The 27,794-nt window shown below is 42.8% G+C and overlaps 1 protein-coding gene across 2 annotated transcripts; it reads right to left on the bottom strand.

The window, feature by feature from the left end:
• WRNIP1 (WRN helicase interacting protein 1) lies at positions 1 to 24,437 on the bottom strand. Of its 2 annotated transcripts, XM_045811596.2 has the most exons (7): positions 23,398 to 24,435; positions 21,065 to 21,256; positions 19,543 to 19,784; positions 6,304 to 6,533; positions 2,115 to 2,270; positions 1,335 to 1,414; positions 1 to 743 (listed from the first exon to the last, which is right to left on the bottom strand). In XM_045811596.2, the coding sequence occupies exons 1-7, from the start codon at positions 24,211 to 24,213 to the stop codon at positions 468 to 470; spliced, it is 1,992 nt and encodes a 663-aa protein (XP_045667552.1). In that variant the 5' UTR covers positions 24,214 to 24,435; the 3' UTR covers positions 1 to 467. The 2 variants fall into 2 exon arrangements, with proteins under 2 accessions (XP_045667552.1, XP_045667553.1); XM_045811597.2 differs by lacking the exon at positions 1,335 to 1,414 and having other exon boundaries at positions 544 to 743; positions 23,398 to 24,437.
• Positions 24,438 to 27,794: the final 3,357 nt, after the last annotated feature.

Below are 27,794 nucleotides of genomic sequence, written 5' to 3'. Positions count from 1 at the left end.
TTGAAGAGTACTTTGAAATAGTTTTATTGGCTCATAAGACCTTTGCATATAAAAAAAATACCCAAAACACTATGCAGTATTAAATCACAATTACATTTTTTTTTACCAATTCAAACTACCCTGAATATACATCTTTTAAAGAAAAAAAATCCTACAGAACTGAATTCTGAAATGACATTATGACTTAAATACTATGACAAAATAGATAATTCCTTATAACATTAATTCATTGCACAAAGCTGCCAGATATTTTCATAAGCATAACCATTGCACAGAGTGCAAATGAACACAATTTCAATGTTACACATTTAGCTGAAGTACATGTGCCTCCACCTAAGGAACTCAGACATTTCTGGCACAAAATGTTGGTCTCTTTAACTTCCACTGGGCAACCGACTTCACGATTCAGTTACTCTTGCTCTCCTTACAAAACAGACATATCCCTCTGCTGTCAAAGCCTACGAGAGTCAGCATCGCCTTTGCTTAAAGAAATCGACTCCTCTCAATTCCTCCGGCAGGTATTCTTGATCCACAGGCTCGCTGTACATGGGGTTGTACTTGTAGCCCTTGCCGTAGCCCAAATCCTTCATCAGCCTGGTGGGCGCGTTCCTCAGGTGCAGCGGGACGGGGGGCAGGGGCCCCTGGTGGTTTCGCAGGCATGCTTTGACGTTGTTGTAGGCGCTGTACACCTCAATGGACTTCGGGGCTCTGGCAAAATAGACCACACACTGGGCCAGAAGCACCTAGGACAAAAAGGAAACATTATGAAGGTGCCAGGAAGTTTCTGTCCTGTAGAATATTTTATGACATCTCTAATTCTGAAAAGATTCCCACTATGCTTTTATTATCCCCTTTTTTTGCCTACAGTCAAGATAACCACTTGTGACGGAGAGAAGAAATTCCTACAGGAGGCAAGAGGTTGAACCAGACCAATGATTTACTTTTTTTTTTTTTTTTAAACAGAAGAACTTTTATCAAATGAATTCTTTCTTAAAACCCCAACATATAAAACATAAATATGAAGCTGCTCTGTTTTTGGGTGAACTTACAGAAACTTCCTGTTCAGGGCTTTCAATACTTCTGCCCCCAAGAAAGGCTGAGCACTTCCTCTGAAACCACAACTAGTAAAGTTTCAAAACATGGCCTTGTTGATGCCTAAGGTCTCCCCTCTAGAGAGAGTCTAAGCTTCTAAAATGGGAGTTAAAAAGCCAAGCAGCTTGTTTGGTAGGCCCGTACATTATTAAGGTGATGGCAGGACATGTGTTCAAATCCACAAAGGGACACAGCACAAGAGAAAGGAACTGATTTGCAAAGAACTGAGCTGATTACTTTACCTCACATTCGGGCATGCCTATAAAATGACAGCCTTGGTAGGCAGCAACTGCTTGTGTTAATGCAGAAGGGTCTGCCAGACCTGTCACACACACGGAAAGACAAAGGAAAGTTTAAGTCATAATGCACACTCCCACCCAGACCTGTCTACGAGCTGCTGCGACCAGAGATCACCACTGCCTGTAGACGTTACTGACCAGAAAAATCCCATTTAGCAAAATGGACTCTTCTCTGATCTCATTAGCTTTTTTGAGAAATATTTACTGAGTAGTGTCAAGAATTGTTTCCTCATGGATAAAAACTACATCTAGTAGGAAAAATACGAGAGTATGAATGACAAACAGGAGGCGCAAAGGCCATGCAGACAGTCACAAGGACAGACACATTAAAAACAACATTTACTACACCAAAGAAATGTTTTTCTAATGTTTTTCTTTACACAGTGTCCAGAATCTTCCATTTCTATTTCAAGAGCTGTCCAATGAAACCTGAATATGTGACTGCAAAGCATTTAAAGTATTTCTTTTATTTCAATACCCGTGCTAGGAAAAGCACTCCTGAAGAAACAGATAACGATGACTTCAGGAATACAACCACTCAAAAGCACACACACAATGCCAAGAAATAAACCAGTGAGTTCATACTTGTCTTCTTCTCTTTTCCTTACCTGTCCACACGGTACCAAGAAATTCCTAGGTCCCAAAGCAGTAGCATTCCTGCCCCGCCACAGCACGCAACCCCACCCTCTGTGGACACCTCTGCGTCCTTCCCAGAACACTCACCTATGTCCTCACTGGCAAACCTCACCAGCCTCCTTGCCACATACAGTGGGTCCTCTCCTCCTTCGAGCATGCGCGCGAGCCAGTAGAGGGAGGCACTCTGGTCTGAGCCCCGCATTGACTTATGAAGCGCAGAGATGCAGTTGTAATGCTCTTCTCCTAGATACCACAAAAAGCACGTGCTCAATTATGGGCAGAAGAGGGAATCTACAGAGCTCACAGGAGGGTCATCTAAGCCATAGGTTTGGTTCACTTTAAGGAAGCCTGAATAAGGGACCTAGAGAAACCTGGGGAGAGTGCAGCTGGACTGCTGTCCTCAAGCTGCTCAGCGGGAGGGCACAATGTCACGGGTGCGGGATGCTGGAGCAGACCCGAGCAGCTCCCCGCGGGGCCCGTGGGCCTGTCTAGTAACCTGGTCAGCCTCAGAGCGGGAGGCTGCTGGAGCACCTGTGCTGCCCGTGCTGAACATGAGCAAAGACCCGGGCGGGGTGGGGGGCAAGGGGAGCCTCACGTGGAGAGCTGGTTCTCCTGGACCTCAGTGGACTGCCATAGCCAAGAGGTGGAAAGGACTGATCTGATGATCCGTTTCCATGTGCCCCCACTGTCATTTTGAGGAAAACTGTCCCTGGGCCTGATTGTAGCCATGAGGATGGAGAGTTAATAATGTTATGTTAATGTTAATGTTAATGTTAATGACAAGGACAGCTGTTACAGACAGCCCATTTGTTCCTCAGTGTCCTTTCCAGCTGCCGTTCTGGGATCTGAAGGCTGCGGTCACTTAAATCTGGTGTGGGGACGTCTGTGCGGCAGGATCCCAGAAGGACTGACACCTGGACTAATAGCTCTCACCTTGAAAGCACTGTAACCCCTCTCTCACCACTTGGGTCTCCCCCCAACTTTCTACCCAGGATCCACATGAAAAAAATCAGTGAAATGTGCTTTAAAAAAACATTTAAGAAGAGAAATTTCACGATTTGCCGACCACCAACTCTTCCCTAAGTTTGAGGAGAGAATAGTTTCTTCATGAAAGAAAACAGGGGAGTTGTTCTTATTTGCTTAGTCCTTCCAGGGAAGCACCAAGGTGGACAGAGAGACCATGATCTGCTTTGCACAGCATTTGGGCCCCAGGAGCGAGTCCCAGCAGCTGACCATGCTGGTAAGACCATCCTTGGCCTTCATCTGAAGACAGCATGAGACAAGATGTTGGCCTGCCAGGGAGGAAAGACCCAGGGGTCTGAGCACCTCCTGTTCAGGAAGAGGGTGGATCAGTGGTTTTCAGTCCAGCCGGCAGATTCCTGTGGACAAACGGACTTGTCATCTATCTCCAGGCTTCCTAGCTAAGTCACAATGTCACAGAGGCTGGCTGGGAAAGGGTTCCGGGTGAAATCCACAAGGTCCAGGCCCCACTCACAGGCCTGGCCACCTCGTAGATATGTGGGAGATGAAAGAAGCCACTTCCACTCCACTTTCCATGAAACGTCAGCAAGGAGGTGGCAACGAATCTCCGTGAGACAAACATTACTGTCTCATACCTTCACTGCAGGTTGACGCTGAGGGGCAAATAACAGTGAAGAGCATGGGCTCTAAAGCCAAACTTCTTAGCCACGTGACCAAGAACATGTTACTGATCCTCTGTACGCCTCGGGCAGCTCACTTGTAGAATGGGAGTTAAAGACTAGCTGGCTCTTAGGACTGTGAGTCTTAAATAACGTATGCCTGGTATGGAGTAAGCACTACAGAAACATGTGAGTGTTCGCTGTTGCTCTGTGTTAGCTGCCATTTTTGCTTTGATCATACGATGTTTTTTTAACCTAAAATTTCACACTATTTATGTAGAACCCTGACCTCAACGCAAGGCAGAGAACCTGCTCTCATTTAGAAATTTCTTCACTCTGATACAGAAATACATGAGCTACTGACTGGATCCTACAAGTGGATAACTATACATTAGATGACATTAAAAGAAATAATTAAAATTTCGGGGCTGGGGATTTTTGTCTCACCAGAGTTATAAAAAGGCCCAGGACTATAAGCTAGCAGGTTTCCAGGGCAATGCTTCTATCATCCCTATTTATGGAACACAGCTTGGAAGAACAATTCCCTAGGATTTGAACTGTATTTATGAGTGTCTACAGATCCACAGTTGTGCTGCTACACTATAGTGGGGTACTGCAGCGGGGGGGGGGGGAAGCGGCGCATAGCCACAGTAAGTGTTAAGATTTGTAGAATGTGTGGGTTCTCAAGGCCTGACCCCAGGCAGCCTCCACTGTCCCCAGCTCTTCCTGGGGCAGCGCAAAGCTATAGAGAAAGTGATCCCCATTATGCATGGCTCCCTGGATGGAATGTGAGCCTCGAGAGGTAGAAGCCCTAGTATTAGACATGTCTGACGTCCGCTGTGTGCGTACTGGTGTCTGTGAGTGTACTCACGTGAGTGTTACCGTGTGTGAGTGAACATGCTCGAGTGGGAAACTGGTGACCTCAGGCCGGGGCTGGCGTGGAGGCAGCACCAACAGTGGGGAAGGACACAGTCCTAGGAACCGGTCTTATACCTGGGGTTGAGAATAAGTTTTACCACTTGCTTTGTGAACTAAGGCAAGCTTTTTATCTGTACAATGGAGATAATATTAACAACTATCTCCTAAGGTTATTTTGAGAATTAAAAAAAAGGACAATGTATATAAAATACTCAAATATTCAATGTTACCTAATGTTATGTTAAATGGTAGGCTTTCAATTTTTAAATGACAATTTGATAAAATATGAAAGCAGTTTCAGTTCATCTAGTCAAAACGAAGAATTTCCTTTAGGACACGCACAAAGGAGAGAGATACCTGTTGCTGGACACCCAGAAACAATGGAGAGTCCAGCACGTGGGAGTATTTTTTACCTCTTAAAATTTTAAATTTTGTTCATATCCTCCATTCTTGTATTTGGCCAAAAGAAAAGCAAAGTTCTATGTCCAAAATCCTTTACTTTTCAGACTATCCCAGCATTCCTATGACATTGAGGAGCACAGATAGCTGGCCACCTGGGATCTCTGGGCTGTGCTAGGAGAGGTCCTGCCGAGAGGCACATTCACATCAGGAAGGCGACAGGACTGTTTGTTAAATGCCACTAATGTGTCCGTAGTACTTATTAGCACCCTCCACCCACCCAGCTCCCAGTTGTGGCACACTAAGGCTGAAGAGCTTCTGCCACTTCCCCAAGGTCACACAGTGTTCTGTTCAACTCATCAGGAGGCAGTGCCTAGAACCCAAAGTCATTCTTTAGCTTCTCCGCCCCCCTTTGCTAACCAGTAAGAAGTATTCTCCATCATCAAAAGCATTTCAGAATATGGTAGACAAGGTACTGCCTATGTGATATCTGGAATGTTCAACGATCAGCTTCCTTTTCTGGCATAGCTTTTAAAGGTGTGGAAATTATTCCAGTTACTGCAATATGACTCTATCCAGAATCACACAAATACTCAAGCCCCAGAGTCCCCACCTAAGCTACCACACGCTAATCTTCATTTTATAAAAATTCCTTTTATAAAAAGATACAGCTGTGCTGTGCTTATGACATTTAATGTTGCCAGGTCACGGATCTAATAAGAGCTTGTTTCAAATCTGTTATCTGTAAATGCAGTTCTACAAAAACAGATAAGTGTACACAGCAAAATTAATTTTTTAAAAAGCTATTATAACCAAAAACATCAAGATCCACACAAACTTCACGTTTTGTTGGGACTCTAGAAATTATGGACTTTAGTTCTCATTAAACTAATAGAAATAAGTCACTTACTGCAGAAGTCTTGTCATTACCGACGTAAATGATCACAAAGATCACTGCCAACTGTGAGTGCAGGGCTTTCCGAACTGTGTGTGTCTTAAAAGGCACTACCAGAGAGTAATGGAAAAAACACCTACCTACCTTACAAGACAAGTCTGAAGCCTGCAATTTTAAGCACGAAAACGCCTCTCAATTCTCATCAGGATAGCTTCTGCTCTGTGCCTCTCACGAGAAAGATCGACCAGGAAGCTAGATCTTTGAAATCAGGCCCTGAGCTGGAGGCTTAATTCAATTACCAACATGGAGATTGAACTGAGAATCAAATTCGTGCTCTGAACTCAGCTGAAAGTCAGAAGCCTGGGTGGGGGTGTGTAAACAACAACATAGTAAAGTTCCCCTCTGTTCACCTTCGGTTACTTACCTGCTCGGTCATATAAAATATGAGATTGCTGGAGACCTTCCTTCACATCATTTTCAGTGATCAGAACTCTACTGGGAGAATAGGTTTGCCCACTTTTCTTACAGAACATCTTCCTAGAGCTTAACCTGGCCAGCACTGCCAGCTGCAGTCCATTCAATCCAGCTCGGGCATCCCCGTCGCTAAGATAAGCCAGAGTGTCTACTGCTTTATCCTCTATGAACACAGATGGCCTGCAACACAAACAGGGTTAGTCACCATCACTTTCACGCTTGGCACTTCTCTTCTGTAGCACTTCTTACAGAAGAGCTCTGTCTGAGCAAGGTCACTAAAAAGCTACCGTAGGTTCAAGGCTTCTGCCCTTTTCCCCTAACTCATGTTGTCAACGTGGTTAAGCATTATCAAGACTGGGAACTGACTTCGGGGCGCCTGGGTGGCACAGCGGTTTAGCGTCTGCCTTCGGCTCAGGGCGTGATCCTGGCATTCTGGGATCGAGCCCCACATCAGGCTCCTCCGCTAGGAGCCTGCTTCTTCCTCTCCCACTCCCCCTGCTTGTGTTCCCTCTCTCGCTGGCTGTCTCTATCTCTGTTGAATAAATAAATAAAATCTTTAAAAAAAAAAAAAAAAAGACTGGGAACTGACTTGACCCTGAGTCATGAGATTATTTTACTATACAAGCACACACACGTAAGCGTGCGTGAAGGAGACATGGAAAGATACATGGCTTCTCCGGTTCTATCCTACAAAAGAGCAAAAACTACAGAAACACTAGGACTTCATTATAATATACAGAAAACATACTTCAAACACAGTGCACATCCTGATGAGACAGGTATGCTCAGCCCACTTCCCAAATAGGGAAGGGCCAGGATCGCATCATGCAGTTCAAGTTCCTCATTTTACAAACAATGCGGGTCTCCAGTTACTCTGGACACAGCAGGGCCTAGAAGCAAGCCTCTGGGATTTTGGCTTGAGGCGTGCCTCCAAGAGGGTACTAATCACATAAAGCCTGAACAGAGTAGCGGAGCGGTCACTAGCCTGGGTACCCATCAGAAGACTCTGACAGAACTAGGCTGTAGGACCTGAGATAAGTCACCTACCATCACATTTCCAAAGGTGGACCTTTATAAAAGTCTAATTAGGATTGGTTCTCAAGTCTAATTCAGCAATTTTTTCTATTTCTAGTCTAGTTAGACAAAATATCTCACATATTTAGTTACTTAGAGGGGTCTTACTAATTCTTATCTAGCTGCTAGCAGCACATTTGCAAAGCAAAATATAATTTTTCAAAGTTACAGCTCACCATGTCATTGCCAACCTTCAGCTGAAAATGTCTCTAGTAATTAATAAGCTGATTAGGACTGTTCAAATCAGCTACCTAGAAAACAAAGCACAGGCACCAACTGGGTTGGGCCAAGGCAGAGTGGTGGGGGTCCAGTCCCTGAAGGGGACCCAGCCTGTCTATGAAGGTCTCTGCATAATTCCATGCCATATACCCACCTACTACTTTGCTTTAGTGAATAGCTTGAATAACACCAATTTGCATTTCATTCACTAATAGCTTTGTTTCTAACATCTTTTTTTTTTAAATAAAGATTTTATTTATTTGAGATAGAGAAAGAGTGAGCACAAGAAGGTGGGGGGGGGTGGCAGAGGGAGATGGAGAAACAGACTTCTGGCTGAGCCCGATGCGGGGCTTGATCCTAAGACCCTGAGATCATGACCTGAGCTGAAGGCAGAGGCTTAACTGACTAAGCCACCCAGGTGTCCCTTGTTTCTAACATCTTAAAGACTGCCTCATCCCATCCCTTATTTACCAAAGCCAAGACTTCCAGTTTCTCATCTAGCACTACACATAAGGCACCTGTTTTGTCTTAGCTTGATAATGAATGACTCTCTCATCACACTCCTCCTGACAGCTGCCTGGGCCCCAAGAACCGTGGTTACAGTTTAGAAGCCCATTCTCCTCTCTTCCTGACTAGATACTCAAAACATACACCAAGCCCACATCACTGGCACTTTGTAGAGCCGAGGAAGCATTTCTCAGACAGATATTGTTTAGCAGATTCTAGATGATCTGGAAAAAAAGACAACACAGACTCAAGAAAATGTGTTAGGAGGGACTAACGTCAGAGGGAGTGCAGTAGCAACCGATGTGCCTGAAAGGGAAGGGCACTCCTGGGGCTTGGCTATGGCACGTTATCTCTGAGTGCGTGCATGTGTGTGCACACATGTGTGTATGGGGGGGGTGGAGGTGGGTAGCGAAAACCAAAATTGCCTGAACACCTCAGTTCAGTCCCAGAACTAATAAAAGCAAAGCGTTCCATTTCCTTGGAAAGCTTCCTAGCAACAAAGAGCCTACAAGATCATTTGCAGGAAGAAAAAAGGAGTAAAGCAGGAGCCCTAATCAATCCTAACTGAGCCATCTCCGGGAGTGGGGCCATTTGTTGATCACATTTGTCATCTCTCTATCCCCACTAAATGTTGGGGCCTCAAGGATAGGAATTACATTTTATTCCTTTTTTACATCCCCAGTGTCTGGGAGAGAACAGGCATTCAATATCAGCACAACGAATGGACTAATTTCAATTCTCCCCACAATCTCAGAGTGAAATGTTTATTTTTTTAAAATTATAACATATGGGAAAACATTAAAAAAACAAAAAAAAATCCCTTTCTGTGCCACCTAAAGATAACAATAGCTACTAGGTCATTTGTTGAATTTCCTTTATGATCCAACCACCCATGCAACCATCAACCTCACATCTAATTTTTAAAACAAAATTTGGATCATACTATATGTAGTTTGTATCCTTAACAAATAATACTCAGAACTCTGAATATTACTTTTTTTAAACAAAATGCACATTATATAAAATTTGAAAAACAGACACAAAGGGGCAAAAATTACCTATTGCTGTACTACCTTAAAGTTAGTATTTTGGTATATATCCCCTTTCTATGAATTTGTCTACTGCATATATTTAGCAGCATGAAGTGCTTTGGGGACAGAAAAAAGCAGGTATCCTTATACACCCTAGCATTGACTCGATGGCCTCATTTCCACTGGTCCTCATACAAGGTCAGCAAGCAGGCCTTAATTATAGAGAAGCCAACTAGCAGACTGCGCCATAGATTTATAAACTGCACAATGTAAACAGGCCTTTAAATGGGTATTTTATGTGGCTGGGAAAATAGGATCTTTCCTTCAATTTTTAAACTCTTAACCAAAGACCGAATTATTCTACCGTTACCCTTTTTAATCAGGTTTGGAGGCACAGGGAGTGGGAGAGCTGCCACAGTAATACCAGAGCTGAGAGCTTTCATCCAAGTTCACACTGTTCCATTCTTCCTTCCCCTTGACATGATCCACATTCCAAATTTCACCCCCATCCAAAATGAGTAAGTATTTTTAAACACAAATGAATCTGTCAGCAACACTGTTCAACTAATAAAAGGTGACTGCTGACGGCACTCACAATGGTCACACAAGCAATTTACCAAATGGAATTTTGCTATTAAGAACACTGTACAGGATGTTCAAAAGGTTCTACCTATCCTCCAATATATCCTGAACCCCAGTTTACACTACCTTGGTTCTGAAAAGTAATAAAATGTGTTAAAATATCTTGAGATCTTGGAAGAGGGAGCACGAGTTGCTCACGCCAGAACAATGAAATAAGGAATATTATATTGATATTTGCAAAACTCCTTAGCAAACAGTAACTATTGCACAAATTATCTTGGAAGAGTGCTCCTAGTCCAGAGACATTATTTTAAAATGTAAGCATAAACTTATAAAAAATGGTTAAAATAAGTGCATCAGAAAAGATCATATTCCCAGTTGACAAATGTAGAAATTTAAGACTTAGCCTCAATTCTCTAACTGAGGAGGAAAGCTCTGGTCTTAGCAGGAATATGGCAAGCATGCTGTAAAGACAACTTCCTCCTTTCCTTTTTATTTCCAGGGGCCTGAATCTTTCTGCACACTGTTTTTGTGGTGGATGATACTGGGATTTGGAGAACTCTTTTTAGATTGTGAGCTGTTTACACTGGAAGAGGAGTGAAAATAAGTGAAAACGTACCTGTTATTTCATGACAGAACAAAAAAATATGTATGGCTCAATTAAACTCTCTCTCCATAAATTACAAAACTATACTCTGTGAATTTCTTTCACTAAAAAAAAGGAACATTCCATGGTCAATGTAAAAACTGCTTAACAGGGGTCCTCAACCAGAGATGTGTATCAGATTATATAGAACTATCCTAAAATAAAGATGTGTATTTCTAATCACAGATTTACTGACTCTAAAATCTCCAGGGACAGACTCTGGGCACATGTAAAGCTGACCCTTCAACAATGTAGGGGTTAGGGGCAATGACCCCCAACACAGTCGAAAATTCATGTAGAACTTCTGATTTCCCCTAAAATGTAACTACCAGTAGCCTACTGTTGACAGAAACCTTACCAGTAACAAAAAGTCAATTAACACATATTATATATGTTATCAGTATTACATGCTATAATCTTAACAATAAAATAAGCTAAAGAAAAGGTTATCAAGAAAATCATAAAGAAGAGAAAATCCATTTACAGTACTGTTCTGTAAGAAATCTGTGTATAAGTGGACCCATGTAGTTCCAACCCATATTGTTCAGGGGTCAACTATATTTTTAAAATGTATTCCTGGTAAATGTGATGTGTAGATGTGGTTAAAAGGCAATACTGCTAAATTATAGATGGGAATCTTTTGTTCCTAATCCTTTACAAATTAAAAGTATTGTCCTTACACAAAGAAACACAGAGAAAGATCCAAATGTTAATAATCACCAGTAGCCTTTTAACTTGGTTCTAAGTGAAAGCAAGTAACTTGCTTAACTTGGTACCTAGATCCCTTCTAAACTGAGTACAGGCACATCTCCCTTAGCTTGCTTCGTTTTCTTGCACTTCACAGACACTACGTTTTTTACAAAGTGAAGGTCTGTGGCAAGCCTGCACTGAGCAAATCTATTGGTGCCATTTTTCCAATAGCATTTGCTCATTTTGTGTCTCTAGGTCACATTTTGGTAATCCTTGAAATTTTCAAACTTTTCATTATTATTTGTTCTGATGAACTATAATCAGTGATCTTTGATGTTACTATTCTAATTGTTTTGGGGCACCACAAACCACACCCACATAAGACGGAGAACTTTTATCGCTTGATAAATATTTGTGTTCTGACTGCTTCACCAACCAACCTTTCCTGTCTCCCTCTCCTCAGGTTCCTCTATTCCCTGAGACACACAATATTGAAATCAGGCCAATTAATAACCCTACAATGGCCTCTCAATGTTCAAATAAAAAGAAGAGTTGCATGTCTCTCATTTTAAAAACTGGAAATGATTATGCTTAGTGAAGAAGGCACAATGAAAGCCAAGCCAAGCCAAAAGCTAGGCCTCTTGCACCAAACAGCCTGGTTAAGAATGCAAAGGAAACTCTCTTCAATTCTGTGAAGGCTGAGAGAAGTGGGGAAGCTGCGGAAGGAAAGTCTGAAGCTAGTAGAGAGGTTGGTTCATGAGCTTTCAGGCAAGAAGACATCTCCGTGACATCAAAGTGCAAGTTGAAGCAGCAAGTCCTGATGTAGAAGCTGCAGCAAATTATCCAGAAGATCTAGCCAAGATCACTAATGAAGGTGACTGCACTAAACAATGTATTTTCAGTGTAGACCAAACAGTCTTCTATTAGAAGAAGATACCATCTAGGACTTTCATGGCTAGAGAGGAGAAGCCAAAGCCTGCCTTCAAAGCCAGGGTGGTCCGACTCTCCCGGTAGGGGGCCAGCGCAGCTGAAGCCAATGCTCCTTTATCATTCTGAAAATCCCAGGGCCCTTAAGAATTATGCTAAATCTACTCTGCCTGTGCTTCATACATGGAAGAACAAAGCCTAGATGACAGCACATCTGTTGACACAATGGTTTACTGAATATTTTAAGCCCACTGTGGAGATCTACTGCACAGAAAAAAAAAAAAAAAAAAAAGATTCCTTTCAAAATATTCCTGCTTGTTGACAAGGAATCTGGTCATCCTGAAGTTATGACGGAGATATATAAACAGATTAATGTTGTCTTTATGCCTGCCAACACAACATCCATTCTGTGGCTAATGGATCAAGGAGTCATTTCAACTTTCAAGTCTTATTATTTAAGAAATACATCTTGTAAGGCTACAGCCTTTGATGGATCTGGGCAAAGTCAATTGAAAACCTTCTGGAAAGGATTCACCATTCTGGATGCCATTAAGAACATTTGTGATTCATGGAAAGAGGTCAAAATATCAACATGGACATTGGGAGAAGCTGATTCCAGTCCTTGTGGATGACTTTGAGGGGTTCAGGACTTCAATGCGGGAAGTAACTGCAGATGTGGTGGAAATAACAAGAGAACTAGGATTAGAAGTGAAGTCTAAAGATGTGACTGAATTGCTGCAATCTTGTGATAACACTTGAATGGATGAGGAGTTCCTTCTTACGGATGAGCAAAGACCGTGGTTTCCAGAGATGGCACCTACTCCTGGGGAAGATGCCGTGGATACTGTTGAGATGACAACAGAAGGTTTAGAATATGATGTAACTTAGTTGATCAACCAGCGGCAGGGGTGAGAGGATGGACCCCAACTTTGAAAGAAGTTCCACTGTGGGTATAATGCTATCAGACAGCAACATAAGCTACAGAGAAATTGTTTGTGAAAAGAACAGTCAATTGATGTGGCAAACTTCACTGTTGTTTAACAAATTTGCCACAGCCACTCGACCTTCAGCAACCACAGCCCTGATCAGTCAGCAGCCGTCAACATCAAGGCAAGACCCTCCACCAGCAAAAACATTAAGACTTGCTCAAAGTTCAAATGATGGTTAGCATTCTTAGCAGTGAAGTTATTTTTAAATTAAGGTATGCACGTTGATTTTTTAGACATAACGCTATTGCGTATTTAACACACTACAGTGTAGTGTAAACATAATTTTTGTATTCACTGGAAAATCAAAAACTCATTTGCCTCTATTGCAATAGTTTAGAACCAAACCCAAATTACATCTGAGGTATACCTGTGGTTAGAAACACAGGTGCTCAGAAACCGGCCCTCCTGCAGTCAAGCTGGGTGATCTTGAAGACACGGTTACACCTTTCCGTGCCTCAGTTTCCTCATCTAATAAAAGGAGGTAAGGATACCTACGTGGAAGAGAATCACTGAGTAGCATACTCTCTAGAATTGCAGATCTTCAAAGCAGAGCCCTCAACTCTGCTGCTTCCAGGAAACCAGACTAAAAATAACACAATGCAAAACAAAACTACTTTCTCCAAAAAGAGAGAACATCAACTTCACAGATGATGCCCCGTTTGTGCTTAATCCCACGGCGGCAAACATCTTCCCCAATTACACTATACCTTACACATGGCAGGGAATGGTGGGATGAACAGTGGCCTCCAAAGATGTACCTAAACCCTAATCCCTGAAACTGTGAATTTAAGGATTTCATAGTAAGGATTTCAAGATGAGATCATCCTGGATTTAGTATAAGCCCTAATCCTAAATGTCCTCATAGGAGACAATAAGAGAAGACAGAGGCGCAGAGACAGCCATGTGAAGATGGAGGCAGACATTGGAGTGATGCTGCCACAAGCCAAGGAATGCCAGGAAGGACAGACTCTATCCTAGAGCTTTCAGAGGGAATGGGGCCTGCCGACAGCTAGATTTCAGACTCAGAGTCTCCATAACTGTGAGAGAATAAATGTCTATTGTTGTAAGCCACCCAGTTGTGACACAGGTTTTCCCCCACTATTCTAAAGTAGAGGGTTCCCTTGAAACCTTTTGCAAGCCGAAATGGCATAAAGTGAAAAGGCAATTACCATTAATTAATAATGGAGGTTTTTTTTTTTTTTTAGACCCAAAAAGTGACCTCTCAGGCTTTTCTGAGACCTTAGGACACATCTTGCTAACAGATGCACAAAATAAATTAAGATAAAAAGCACATGCTCACAGACAGGATCCAAAGTTATGGTGGCCTGATGCGAGATGCTGAGTGTAGTACCTGGGGAAGGAGCTGGGTGGTGCCACTCCACCTGCTAGGTGGGCACTGCCTCTATAATGGATTCACTGAAAAACAAGTGCTGAATGCTGTTTTTGCTTTTTGCCTTTTTGGGGGGGGGGCGGTAAGAGGGAAAACTCCTCTTCCGATTTCTTCCATGGTCTGCTAATGTAGGTCTATTGTGAATATGAAGTAGTATCATGTGAACTTTCAAAAAGTAGGGGATACCCATAATTTGTGATGGCAGGAACAGGAAACAGATACAAGGTCAGTCAGACTGACTCGTGTTTCTTTCCGTTGCCATTATTTTTGTCATCGTTTTCATAACATATGCTTATATACCTTTTTTTCTTTATACCAAACCATTTTTAAGGAGAATTATTAAAATCCACTCTAACTAAATCCACAACGCATTCTGATCAGTATTTTCTATTCTGGTGTTCCACTACCTTTCTCTCCATTCAGTGTTAGAAAAGATTACTTTTGAAAGGCAGGCAATATTAATATTAATAATATTAATTAATAAAACCCAACCAAACCAACCTACAGCCAGCTTGTGTGGGCTCTCCTCTCCTGGTGCTTAGAGAAAAGCCCCAGTCTCAGAGTCAAGCCGCAGCACCCTCACTTCAGAAGGACAGAGCCATTTTAACTTCCAACCAACTGTCGGAAATGCCTCGCTAGACAGTGCCAGGGCAATCGTGGCTCCTCACTTTATTCTCCTCATGTCCATAAACAAATGCACTGTTATCTAGCCCACAAACAATGGATTCTTTAGGTGTGTTTCTGAATATGCATGTGTCTTATTATCTGCAAGCTATAATCCTTCAAAGCAGCAAGTTCTGAGTGACTAAACACTAGTTCACTTTCTCATCTCCAGGAGCACAAGTTCATTGGATGACAGACCATGGATTTTTTTTCTCCTGGTCTCCAAAATTAACCCAGTGCACAGATAACATGCTTCACTGTTTGTACCACGTGACCAAGATGCTTAGTAAAATACATGAAAACTGTCGATTACCTAAACAGACCAAAAGAACCATGGTATGGATAATTCAACGTAAATTACCAGCTTACCTCTATCTTTCTCTTCACAATCAATCGCAATTGACTACAGAGTACTACTTTGCAGATGTCTCACTAAAGCTGAGGTGGTAAATAGGGGAACAGGGATGGGAAAGATGTTGTTTCTTGGCTCTTCTTCCTTCCTGTTGTCTGGAATATAGATATGATGGCTAGAGCTCCAGTAGCCATCCTGGGGCATGAAGTAGAAGCCATGTGCTGAACGTGGTAGAGCAGAAAGATAAGGGTCTGAGTCCCTGAATATACCGTAAGGCTGACTAGCAGCTTCATTTTTTATACTTGTCTACCTTCAAACTCTTTTACATGAAAAGGAAAGTTCTATCTTGTTTATGCCAGTTAATTTTATTTTTTTCCTGTTATATGCAGCCAAACCCAATCCTAAATGGTTCAATAACATTGAGTTGCTGAAGCTCTTCTCTGTGGAGCATCCTTCTCGTTTTCCTACTTTTCTAAACTTTGTTTCTTCTCCTAACACAACAAATGCTGACAAGTCCTCAACTCACTACCCTTAGTTCCTGGCTCTCTTCAGCTCTCCTATTCAAACACATGGGCTATATGTTCTCTGAAACGCTGGTGGCTCCCAGATCTCTGGCTCAAACATCTCCACTGCTCTCCTGACTTCTTTAACTAATTGCCTAGAAAACCACTCCATATGAATTATCCAGAGGCCCCACAAACTGAACAAGCCCCAAACTGAACTCCACACCTCCTCTGCTTCTCTTCCTTATATCCTTCCCGCCAAAAGTGCAACTATTTGCCCAGTCACCAGGTATGAGAGTCATCTTGGACAATCCTTTTTCCTCCCTCCTCATATCCATGCCTATCAACCCGATGTTTCAACTTTTCAGAGCAGCTCCTGCTTCTATTCAAGTCACCTGCATTTGTCATTTGTCTTCAGCACCACTCAGCAGCTTCCTACCTGGTCTTCCTGCTCCCTCGTGAGGGGTAGGGAAGATGGGACTTGACTCTCTCCGACCGAGCCTCTCCAATGCTATTCTCATCTTCCTAAAACATAGAGCTGATATGACCCTCTCTTGCTCAAAATCCTCCCTTGGTTTCCTATAGCTCTCCACATCACTCACCTTACCTTAGAACACAATCTTTCACAATCTGGCTCTGCCTCCCTCGCTGGCTTCACTGACCATCACTTCTTCACACACACTCTTCCACTCAGCTATAATGAATGGATCATACTATTTATTACCACCTTGCCTTTCAAGTGCTATATTCCCTTGCCAAAATGAGCTTTCCATTTCATGTAGTTACATTCTGCTTATCCTTCAAAATTCAACTCAGCATCCCCTCATCTATCAGGTGAGAGATCTGATTTCACATATTCTAGCCTCTTCTCTAACCCCTACCACTCCTTGGTCATAACTCAATCACAGCATGGCCCTGGAAGCCCATTTACTCACCTATATCCTTATCATATATACTAAGCTCTCTAAAAGCACAGGAACGTGCTTCCAACACTCAGCTGATGCCTAGCATATGTGGAGCCTTCAATTAATGCTGAACAAATAAATACAGAAGGAAAATTTTAAAAAGAACACTTTTATCTCACTCTAACAGGAATTTGTCATGTATAAACATACACTAGATGAGAACTCACAATTCCTCAAGAAAAATTAACAATGGTCTAAGAATCAGCTCAACTAGTTTCCAGACTAGTACCTGCTCAGCTCCTCTCATGCACAGCCATGGTCTCGATTTCTCTGTAAACTAGGGCACCAAAACACAAGACTACAAATGCACTCATGGCTTCCCAGAGAAGTGATTATTTGGGGTTTAAAGTCTTTCCTTCCAGCTAGATTAGCGTAACCAAATCTAATTTATGTCCACAAGAATGTATATACGTTTGAAGCCAATCAACAGATGTGAAAGTACAATTTTACCTAAAACTGAAAGAAAACAATATCTACTTTTAATTCTCCATGGCAACTGGGGTGGTCAGTTGCTTCTGTTAGGAAATCACTTATAATGGAAGGGTTCTTTCTGTGGCCTATGGCATCTCTCAACTTAACTTTCTTGTCAGAATTGCAAGTAGATCAATTAATTAAGCTTAATAATCTTTCATTTCATTGTTTGCTTAGGCAACAGTATAAAAGAAAAAGGTTCTTGATACCTGGGCAATGGGTCAATCATCCCTTATGCTGGACTATCCAAAAATAAATTAAACTATTTCTCTCATATTGAAACTTAGAGTTTATTCATTCACAAACCATTTTACTAAGCATGTATATACTAGGCACTGTGCTGGGAATATGAATGGGGAGGACAAGTTCTCATCCTCTTAGCCCTCCCAGGAAGGGGAGGGGTGGGAATTAGAAAGGAAACAAGTGAATAAAATTAAGTTATAAGTACAATCAATTCCAAATGAGTGGTAGTGGAAAGAGCAAACAATCTATTGGACATGGCAGGTTTTCTCTGACTGAAATGCAATTTTAGCAGATTAAGAATCACTGGCTCACTTTTGTATCAGGCTCCCAGTCTCAGTAATAAGAGAAATCTTAATTCACTTGATCCTCTCAAATTTTAATATGCATGCAAATGATTCAGGGACCCAGTTAAAATGCAGATATCCTTTTTAAGATCTGCTCCATGGTTCTTCCACTGTCCTTCTCATTTCACCTAATTATGGCACAGGATTGGGGAGTAACTGGAGAGAGAAAAAACCTAAGGGTATCTGAATAACAATTCCATGAAATCATGACATGACTGAAATCAGTAAAACTACCCCAGATTAATAAAAATGCAGGATATATAGTTGCAGATATATTATGATAACCAGTACACAGAAATAAAAATACACAGAAATATGTTGGGATTATTTGTTCCTCTCTCTTTCCATTTTTATCACTTGGTTTTATGAGTTTTGTGGTGAAAATGTTGTTTACAGGACAGCTACACTAGATGTGAGGGCTGGCTGTATGTAGCCCCTTTTGACTCCAACAAGTGCCCAGCACATAAAGGGCTCCTAAGTATGAATACACTTAACTGATACCAGCAGGTTCCATATTTCTTTTAAGCCACAATTTTGATGGCTATGCCATCACAACTCTACCCTACAATGATGTGACTTCGTTGTGCCTAGGGGTTCTTGGCCATGTTTCAAGGCTTTCGTGAGGCACAGCATAATTCCTCCTACATGAGACAGGGGCAAATGGGAGAGGCCAGATACACAGGGAAAGACTTTTGAAATCTAAACCCGGAACCTAAAACTATGTCTTGTACTTTAATCCTCACAGAAGAGTGGCTCCAGAACTTGGCCTCAGGGCAGGCACCAGCAGCTGTGGGGTCCACAGCAAGAAGAGGCAGGCATTAGTCTCTCATCACACCAGATTATGTTCCACTGCGTTATTTCAGTTGACACATGAATAAATGACATCTGAAGAATATATTTGAATATAGAAAACCTCTGACCCAAGTAATCTCATTGATTATACACTATATATATTCTGTGTATTAATGAACTCATGCAGTACTCATGATACAGAAATAGATTGCCAAGAGAGAGCTTTTAATGTGTAATTTTCAGGTAAAATTTCTTTACTTTTTTAGAATTGAGCTTGACTTTTAAAATGTGCATAAAAAGATTTAAAAATTGTTATGATAACATTTACATTAATTTGTAGTTAGTATTTCCAAAAGAGGAGTAAACTGCAGGAAAGAACAAATTGGAATCTGAATATAAATCTCAAAAGATTTGTAGGTTAAGCCTATTCCATGAAAGAAAATAATCAATAAGGCTTCCCACAGTCTTTCGAGCATTATAAAAAAAGTGTTTTAGGAAAAAAACAAAATCCTTAAGCACAAAAGCAAACACCCAAGGACTGAAATAACAGGCAAAACAATGTTAAAGCTTGAAAAATTAGATGCACCCCTTATAAGGCTATAAAATCCATCTTAAAAGAAAGGAAATATTTGCAGAGATACACTTGGTACAACTGAGCCCTTGCCTCCACTCTTTTCTTTACTAGCCAACATGTCTTCTCTGTCCCCACCCCCTCCTCACTGCCGTCCAGCCCTTTCTGGCCCTCTGCCAGGGGATTCTCTGAGAGGTGTGTGCCCCCAGGATACTGCCCAGTCAACTTACTCTGAACTGCTGTTACTGCTGTGGCTCAGAGGGTCAGTGGGACGGCTGGAGTCTAGGACGTGGATTCCCAGTGAGTTGATCGCTCGCATTAAAATAGTTACCATTGCCTCCACGGGAAGCTTCTCAAGAACAATAACCCGACAGCGGCTTAAGAGAGCAGCATTGACCTGGAAGGAAGGGTTTTCCGTGGTTGCCCCAATCAGAGTGATCGTCCCACATTCCACGTGAGGAAGGAAAGTGTCCTAATCATGGGAGGAAAACAGAAGAAATTGATTCCAGTCAACAACCTGCAGAATCGTATGTAAGTTGGCTATTCCTGCCTTTTCCTAGTTTTGAGTTCGGGAACAACAGCTTTGTATTCATTGGATACTGATGGAAGAGTGCAACTCATGCTTTTTAAGCCAAAAAATACATCTTTTGGAATGAGTATGTCTAAGCCTGGCCACTTGCTGGTACACTAATAGCTCAAAGTAGAATTCTAATGTAGTTTCAACACAAATGATTTTTTTTACTTAGAAAATTATCTTCTATCCTAAGGCTTCTATCCCAACAGGCAGATAGCTTAAATACAGCAGCTATTAAGTCTAAGAAAACACAAAAACACCAGTATTTCTAAAATTTTCCTCTGGAGTACTCAATCATAATAGTTATTATTCCTAACAAAATTGGTAAATATGCACTGGTGAATATGTAACCACTGGATGATGTTTTACAGGGAAGAAATGCTAAGGTGAATCAATGGTCTGATGAAACTGAAAGTGATAACATCTTGCCAGAACTCTGAAGAGTCTATTTAAAAAGAGATTCAGATTAAAAAAATAAAAAATAAAAAAAAGAGACTCAGATCAGGAACAAAAGCTTAGTAAGGTTTTGTAAAATATTTCTATCTCTGAATAAAAAGGTTTAACAAATATATCAAAGAAAAAAGTGTACTTGAAGAAAAAATTAATGTTTATCTAAAAAGAATACAAAAGTGGCTTGGCTTTATTTATAAAAATAACTGTCCTTTTACTTTTATTTCAGAAAGCCTTTAAATAAGTTGTGGTGATTAGATCTTGTAACATTCACCCTGCTGAGAGCCTGAGGTCACAGAAACACTCTTTCATTTTGAAAATAAAAAAGTAACACTGTATAGGGAAGAAGTTTAAAAACACTAAAATACGGATCTCAAAATCAAGTTAAACTGCTTACTAGGACTCCTAATATTTAGACTAAAAAATCTGTAAAAATGATAAACTTGATAAGCTGTTTTTCTGATATAGTATAGCTCAGGGCCATACTAATAATTTCATTTATCAGACAGAGAAAGCATTTTCTTGTCACCAAAAAACACTAAGAAAAAGTGGGGAAACAGGCTCAAAGGGGATGGGCTGATAATCCATACCTCAGTATACACAGAAAATTAATGATAACAACAGTCCTTACATTTGCATAGTGCTGTATGCTTTTTAAAGTAATCTCACATACTTTATATTCACTGTAATGTTCACAATGACCAAAAGGTAGAAGGAAGTTAATATACCTGCTGAGATTTATTGAACCGATGAATCTCATCAATAAACAGGATGGTTTTCCTTTTGAAAAAGCTCTTTTCATTTTGAGCTTGTTTGATGACATCTCGCACATCATTTGTCTTGGCATTTGTTGCAGACAATGTCACAAATCTTATGCTATGTTTCTTGCTGTTGTTGGCTATGATGTGAGCCAGAGTGGTCTAGAAAATATGACAGAGTTTGGAAAGCTGATCAGACACAGAGAGAAAAGCACCCATGGGCACTAACATAGCAGCATCAGCACTATTTATCAAGCAACTTGAACTCTAAAGAATGCTCAGCAGCACGGATACAATCCGAAATACCATAGCACATTTTTAAAAATGAAAAAAAAAAAAGTTAAAAATAAAACAGGAAAGTAGCTAAACCTTAGGCTAATCCTGACCTTTTCTCCTTTATACCTAACCCTGTTTGATTCCTTTTTTGGGGACTCTAAGATCTTTGGAATCCCCATAAAGAGCGGCTGTCTTGATTTAGCAGAGCCTGAGTGACAGCTGTGACCTCTTCCAGCCAAGAAAGCATTACTGTTGAAGGACTAGTTGTAGAAATGGAGTGCAGAACCACAGATAAAATCAGTTCTACAACCAGAGGCTCATCAGTGCAGCTTAGAAAAGGAGTGAGCCTTTGAACTGAGAGACCAATGACAACTACCTACTTGGGAAGTAGATTAAACAATAGCACTTTGATCATGTTAGTAGTTACAAGAAAATGGTGAGCTCCAAGGAAACCACTGCTCAGTGCCTGGCACTTACCAGGTGCTCCATAAATGTGGATATGCTGTTAGTAATATCATTATTACTGTTAGCAGAAAAGTATAATAGTAACAATGAGAATAAAGAAAAAGTGTGTTGAATGGGAGGGACAAATTTGGTCCTGAATGAATGGAGAGGTACATTTTATTTTCTAAAATTTGTATAGTACCATTAAGATACTGTGGCTGCTGCTTCATCAAATCCCAGACTATGGGCTCCCACACCACATATGCCAGGCTTGTGACCACCAACCACTATGCTGAACAGCTCATCACATCTCTTTCGTGGTGTCTTCTATTAGTTCACCCTACTCATTTTCCTCGGGAGTTTTTTCTTGCCATCTAGTCTGCCAACAGCTAATTAGCCATTCTCATGACCTTATGTAAAGATTTTGTGAACAATTACTAATAATGCTCTTGATCAGTCTCCTAAATGGGGTAGCAACTAAATCTACCACCGGGTAAATTATTTGGGATAGATGTGATTTATTCCTGGCCAAAGGGAAAGTATGCGTGTGAACAAGAAGGCACAAAATGAGCACGATGCATTCCAGGAACTGGAGCAAAGGAAGGTGTGATTAAGTTGGAGGCGAAGTTGGAAAGAAAAACCGGGAAAAATCATTAAAGCCCTTATATACTAACTAAGGAGGTGAATCACAAAGCTAAGAGGGCCCCTTTACATTCTGATACTGAATTTTGCCTTTCATTCACTGGTGCTCATCCTCCTCTCTTTTCCTGTGGATAGAAAAAAAATCATTTTTTAAACATCTCTTAGCCTTCTCTGTTTTGCTTAACTCTGCCACTGTTTCTCAAGTGTTCTCCAATGACGTGTTTTCTAGACCCCAATATCTGAACTGCCTTCCACTGGACGTGTGCTAATTCCTAACAAGGTACATGCAACTGGACACCAAAATATATTGATGTTTCTTCTCGAAGGTAGGAAGCATAATGAGGATAGTTATGGAAATGCTAGATGAAAACGACTTGGAAAAAGGAAAGAGTCTTCATGTTAGTCTCGTTAAATAAATATATTCTCAAGGATAAAAAAACATCAGTCTGTTAAAATAAACCAACAGCTAGAGGGAGGGAAGAGAAACACAATTGAAAAAAAAATTTTATGCTAAACCCATACACCTACAAATCCAATATACAAACGTTCCTCTGCAATGGGTAGCATGTCATTTCTTTGAGAATTGGGTCGTTAATGGGAGGGTGGGGGTACATGTTGGAACACAAAGATAGATCAAACCTAAGAGTCCAAATATTTTTGTAAACCTATGAATTCAGACATCTTCATTTTGAAAATGACCGGAAAACGTGTCTTAAAATCTGGCGGGGTGTGTCTTTTTCACACCCAGCACTAACTCCACCTGTGGACCAGGCACTGGCCCGGCTCCGGTGGTATCTGAGGCTCTGCCCTCAGGCCTCAACATCCAGGGTGGACGCGCGGATTCTTCGGGGACGGCCTCCGCCACGGCTCTCTGACCGTTAGATCCACGCCCGACCCGTAGAGATCAATATTCGGAACCCTCCTGCCAAGGCGGCACTCACCTTGCCGCAGCCCGGCGGTCCCCACAGGATGAGAGAGGGGATTTCGTTCGTCTCCAGGAGGGACCGGAGCAGCGTCTCCTGCCCCACGGCTCTGCTCTGCCCGATGTAGTCCTGCAGCGTGTCGGGACGCATCTTGTCGGCCAGGGGCTTGCCCTCCAGCATCTGCCGAATCTCCTCCGCCGCCAGCGCCCGGGCGTGCGGGCGGCCCCCACCGCCGGCCCCGAAGGCGGCGGCGTCGGCGGCGTCCGCATCCCAGTGGCCCGGGTCGTCCTCGCCGTCCGCATCGGCGTCCCCGTCGCCATCGCCCACTGCCTCTTCCTCCTCCTGTGCCTCCGCCTCGTCCCAGCTCCGCGGAGACGCGCTGCCCGCCGCCGCGGCCGCGGCCGCCGGCCTCTTTCCCGAGCCCTTCCTCCCGGGACTGCTGGACCGGGCCACGGGGAAGTCGGGGATGAGGCGGGCGCCGCTGGGCGTGGGCGGCGCGTCGTAGCTCTCCCGGCTCTCGGTCTCCCCGCCGTCGTCGCCCTCCTCCCCCTCGCCCTCGCTGCTCTCGGCCGCCGTCGGGGTGGCCGGCTGCTTCAGCGCCGAGCTCTCGGAGAGACGCCGCCTCTTGGCGCTGGGCGGCGAAAGCCCCTTGGCCCGCTCCCCGGCGCGGTGCGGCCCGGCCGTGGGCTCCGCGTGCCCCGCGGGGTTGAGCAGCAGACAGCGGTCCAGGTGCGAGTTGATGTGCGCGGCAGGCATCATCTGCTGGCACACGGGGCACTGCACCTGGTGCAGCTGCGACAGGAAGGGGTCGTCTTCCGGCCCGCTCACCTCCATGGTGGCCGCCGCCCTCGCCGGCGCCCGGCGCGGCCGCAGCAACCCCTGCGCACGCCAAGGGCTCGAGATGCCCGCCGCTAGGCCCCGCGCCGCGCGACCCTCGCTCGGGGAGGTAGCAGGACGCGCGCGGGCCGGGGGAGGGCGCCGCTCATGCCTCACGTCCGGAGCTTCCCGCGTCGGCCCGCCCTCGGCCAGCCGCCGGCGGCGCCTCGCGCGGCGCGTCGGGAAGAGTAGTCCGCAGCCGTTTACCTCAGCCGCCGCTGGCAACGTCTCGCGCGGCGGGCCGGGAAGTGTAGTCCGCGGCGGTTCAACCCAGCCACCGCTGGCATCGCATCCCTCAGCGTTTCGGGAAATGTAGTACACACTCCCCACCCCGGCCGCTGCGCGTCCACTTCCGGCCGGCCCCAGAGCCACCTTTGTGAGGGGCCGTGAGGCCGGCGGGTTGCGCGTGCGCAGGAACGTGCGGTGGCGAAAACGGCGCCTTTCCGCGCCCTTCGAGGCTCGTGACACCGGGGAGGAGTCCGTGACAACGCGCCGAGATTGCACCTGGGAAAGTGGCTTTTTACGCCCAGGGAACCGAGCGGGCGTATAGGGAAGGGGGGGAGGCCCACGACAGGTTGTTTGTAATTAAAGGGGAATGGGGAAAACCCCCAAACCCTGCAGAAGAAAACTGGACAAAGGACCTGAACAAAAGAAAACAATGCAAGCAGCAACACGTCTGGAAAGAAAGTGTTTACGTCAGAGAAATGCAAATAAAGAGAACATTTCCCCACCTCTCCCCTTTTTAGATTTTTGGCCTTTTCACCCAAGGGCTTTTTACTTGAAGCACAAACTTAGATGCTTGTCTTAGTCTGGTATTTAATAGTTGAAAATTAAAAACAGACAATTCTCAATGAGGGTTAGCCAAGTCAGGTATATTTACCCCCAGAGCAGTAAAATGTTAGTCAATCAGTTAAAATTAAGTTATAGGCAGTGACAGATAGTGCCTGCCATAAATGAAAAAAAAAAAAATGAGATTAAAAGGTGTGGTATTACACATCTTCCAATGATAGTGATGAGGGACCAGAAGGCAAGCTGAGGACAAAGCAGAAACTGACAACCCCCATAACCCCCCCACCTTTGGGATGTGTGTGACATTCCTCAGGCACTCCTGGCTGCCCTAAAGGAAAAAGAAATTGTTAACCTATAGAGACCACAATCCTGCAAGACTTGAGTCTCCCTCACTTTATGCCTTAGGAGTTTACAATAACAAAACATTTCTATCAAAAACCTATCTTCCTGAAGGAAATGTAAATACAATTGAATGTCTTTGTAACCTGCAGCCCATAGACAGATACTGGAAGTGGGCAGAGTGTAATGTTCCTCCAGGAAGTTCCCGACTATCTTCATGTTAATGTCTTAACTGGAGTGGTAACAAGCTTAGCTTGACAATGGCCAGGCCTCCTGTATCCTGTGAGTCTTCTTTAACATATGAAAGTCCTTTCTCAACCTCCCTTTTCCCTTACCTCCCCCAACCCGTTGGTATATAATCAGCCACCCCTCACAACCCGGGGCAGCAGATCTTTCTGCCCATGGGTCCTCACGTCGTGCTTTCACAAACCACTATTTTGCAACAAAGACGCTTTGAGAATTCTTTCTCCAGACTCCACCCCACTGAACCTCACCTATATTCCACAACCTCAGCAATAGGATTACCATTTTCTGTGATTTCATTTTCTACTTTTCTGTAAACTTCTCCTTCAAAAATGTATCATAAGCATATGTATTTTTTTTTTTTTGGTATTTTGGAAGAAAATAAATTGAGGAAGAGTGAAGAATGAAAAAATAATGAATTTCAGGAAAGAACAAATTTTTCTAAAAGTTGACAAGAACGAGATTTTTATTTAATCTGCACAAGAACATCTTCATGAAACTTATCCCAAAGCAAATGCCTAAGGATTTAATAAGCCTCTTTATGTAACATGATTTTACAAAAAGGGGAATGACTCACAAGGAACTAAAAGTAGATAAAAAATAGTAATCAAAAGATAGGGTAAAGGGGGGAAGGCCTGCATGGCTCAGTAGTTAAGTGTAGGCGCTTGGCTCAGGGCGTGATCCCAGCGTTCTGGGATCGAGCCCCGCATCAGGCTCCTCTGCTGGGAGCCTGCTTCTTCCTCTCCCACTCCCCCTGCTTGTGTTCCCTCTCTTGCTGGCGGTCTTTCTCTCTGTCAAATAGTCTTTTTTTTTTTTTTTAAGATGGGGTAAAGGAAGCATTGTTTCAGTTGATACTGGATGTCAAGTGTGTGGCCCAGTCTCCTGGTAATTGTGAAAATGTGTGAAATCTGATTTTTTCATGGTTTTCTGATTAGATATATTAGGTTCAAAAATAAATTAGTAGAAAAGGTATGTGAAAATGATTTAAGAATCTTTATTCTTTGGTCATCATAATCTGAAATTGTGCAAAAATGAAGGAGCATGACTTTTTACAGCCTTTTACCTATCCTCCAGAGCAACCATCACAGGAACATCACAGAAACAAATATTTTGGGTTAAAGAGAGAAAAAGCCTTTTCCCCCTACCCATCTTAAGTTTATTAGCCCCTGTGAATTAAATTTACAAAAGATAGATTAAAAAGAAAACAAACAAACAAATAAAAGAAAAACATGTATTAACACGTAAGGCACTCAGACACATGGAAGTACTTAGTGATGAACTTGAGCTTATTACATCTTAACAAAATAATTCTGTAGAGGGGTGATAAGACAAAGGAAAAGGACTGAGTTTCAAGAGTGGCAAGTTGTGGAAAGGTAAATATATGGGTTCGTGATTTTTCTGGTGCCATCTGTGGGCTGATAAGGGTCTAGAGTTGTCTCTGGTAACTAACTTCTTTTTTTTTTAAAGATTTTATTTTATTTATTTAGAGAGAGAGTGAGTGTGAGCAGGGGAAGGACAAAGAGGGAGGAAGAGGGAGAATCGCAAGCAGACTCCATGCTGACCGTGGAGCCTGATGTGGGGCTGAAATCAGAAGTCAGAGGCTTAAGGGACTGAACCACCCAGGTGCCCCCTGGTAATTAACTTCTGTCCTTTCTGGTAGAGAGGGGAGGAGGAGAGTCTTTACAATTTCTGTTCTGCTTTTGGGGGGCAAATGGGGGGAGCGCAGAGAGCTTTTCTTGTATCTGCTGCTTCTTAATTGCCTTCAGCTCAAAATACAGTTAGTTGACCTCCTCAAACAATTGTGGTGTTAGGGGCGGTGATCTCCTCCCCTCAAACGCACAGTTGAAAATCCATATATAACATTTGACTCCCGCAAAACTTAACTACTAATAGCCTACTGTTGATGGGAAGGCTTACCCATAACATAAACAGCTGATTAGGACATATTTAATATGTTGTATATATTACATACTGTATTTAAAGTAAGGTTGAAAAAAGAAATGTTATTGAGAAAATTAGAAGGAAGAGAAAATCCATTTACAGTACAGTACTGTTTTTATTTCTATTTTTTTTTAGCAGTTTCAAATATTTTATTTTTAAGTTTTTATTTAACTTCTAGTTAGTTAACGTACAGCATAATATTAGTTTCAGGTGTACAATATAGTAAT

The sequence above is a fragment of the Ursus americanus genome, chromosome 32, assembly GCF_024610735.1.
Source record: "Ursus americanus isolate L20-20 chromosome 32, mUrsAme1.1.p, whole genome shotgun sequence".
Lineage (NCBI taxonomy): Eukaryota > Metazoa > Chordata > Mammalia > Carnivora > Ursidae > Ursus > Ursus americanus.
Note: the sequence above shows the minus strand (reverse complement) of the source record. Positions and strands in the feature narration are given on the sequence as shown.

Coding starts and splice junctions, on each gene's coding strand:
- WRNIP1 (XM_045811596.2), bottom strand. CDS start 24,213: ATGGAGGTGAGCGGGCCGGAAGACGACCCCTTCCTGTCGCAGCTGCAC. Junction 21,257..23,397: donor GACCGCCGGGCTGCGGCAAG/GTGAGTGCCGCC, acceptor CATATTTTCTAG/ACCACTCTGGCTCACATCAT. Junction 6,534..19,542: donor AGCAGTAACAGCAGTTCAGA/GTAAGTTGACTG, acceptor TTTGTGTTGCAG/GCCATCTGTGTTCATAGAGG.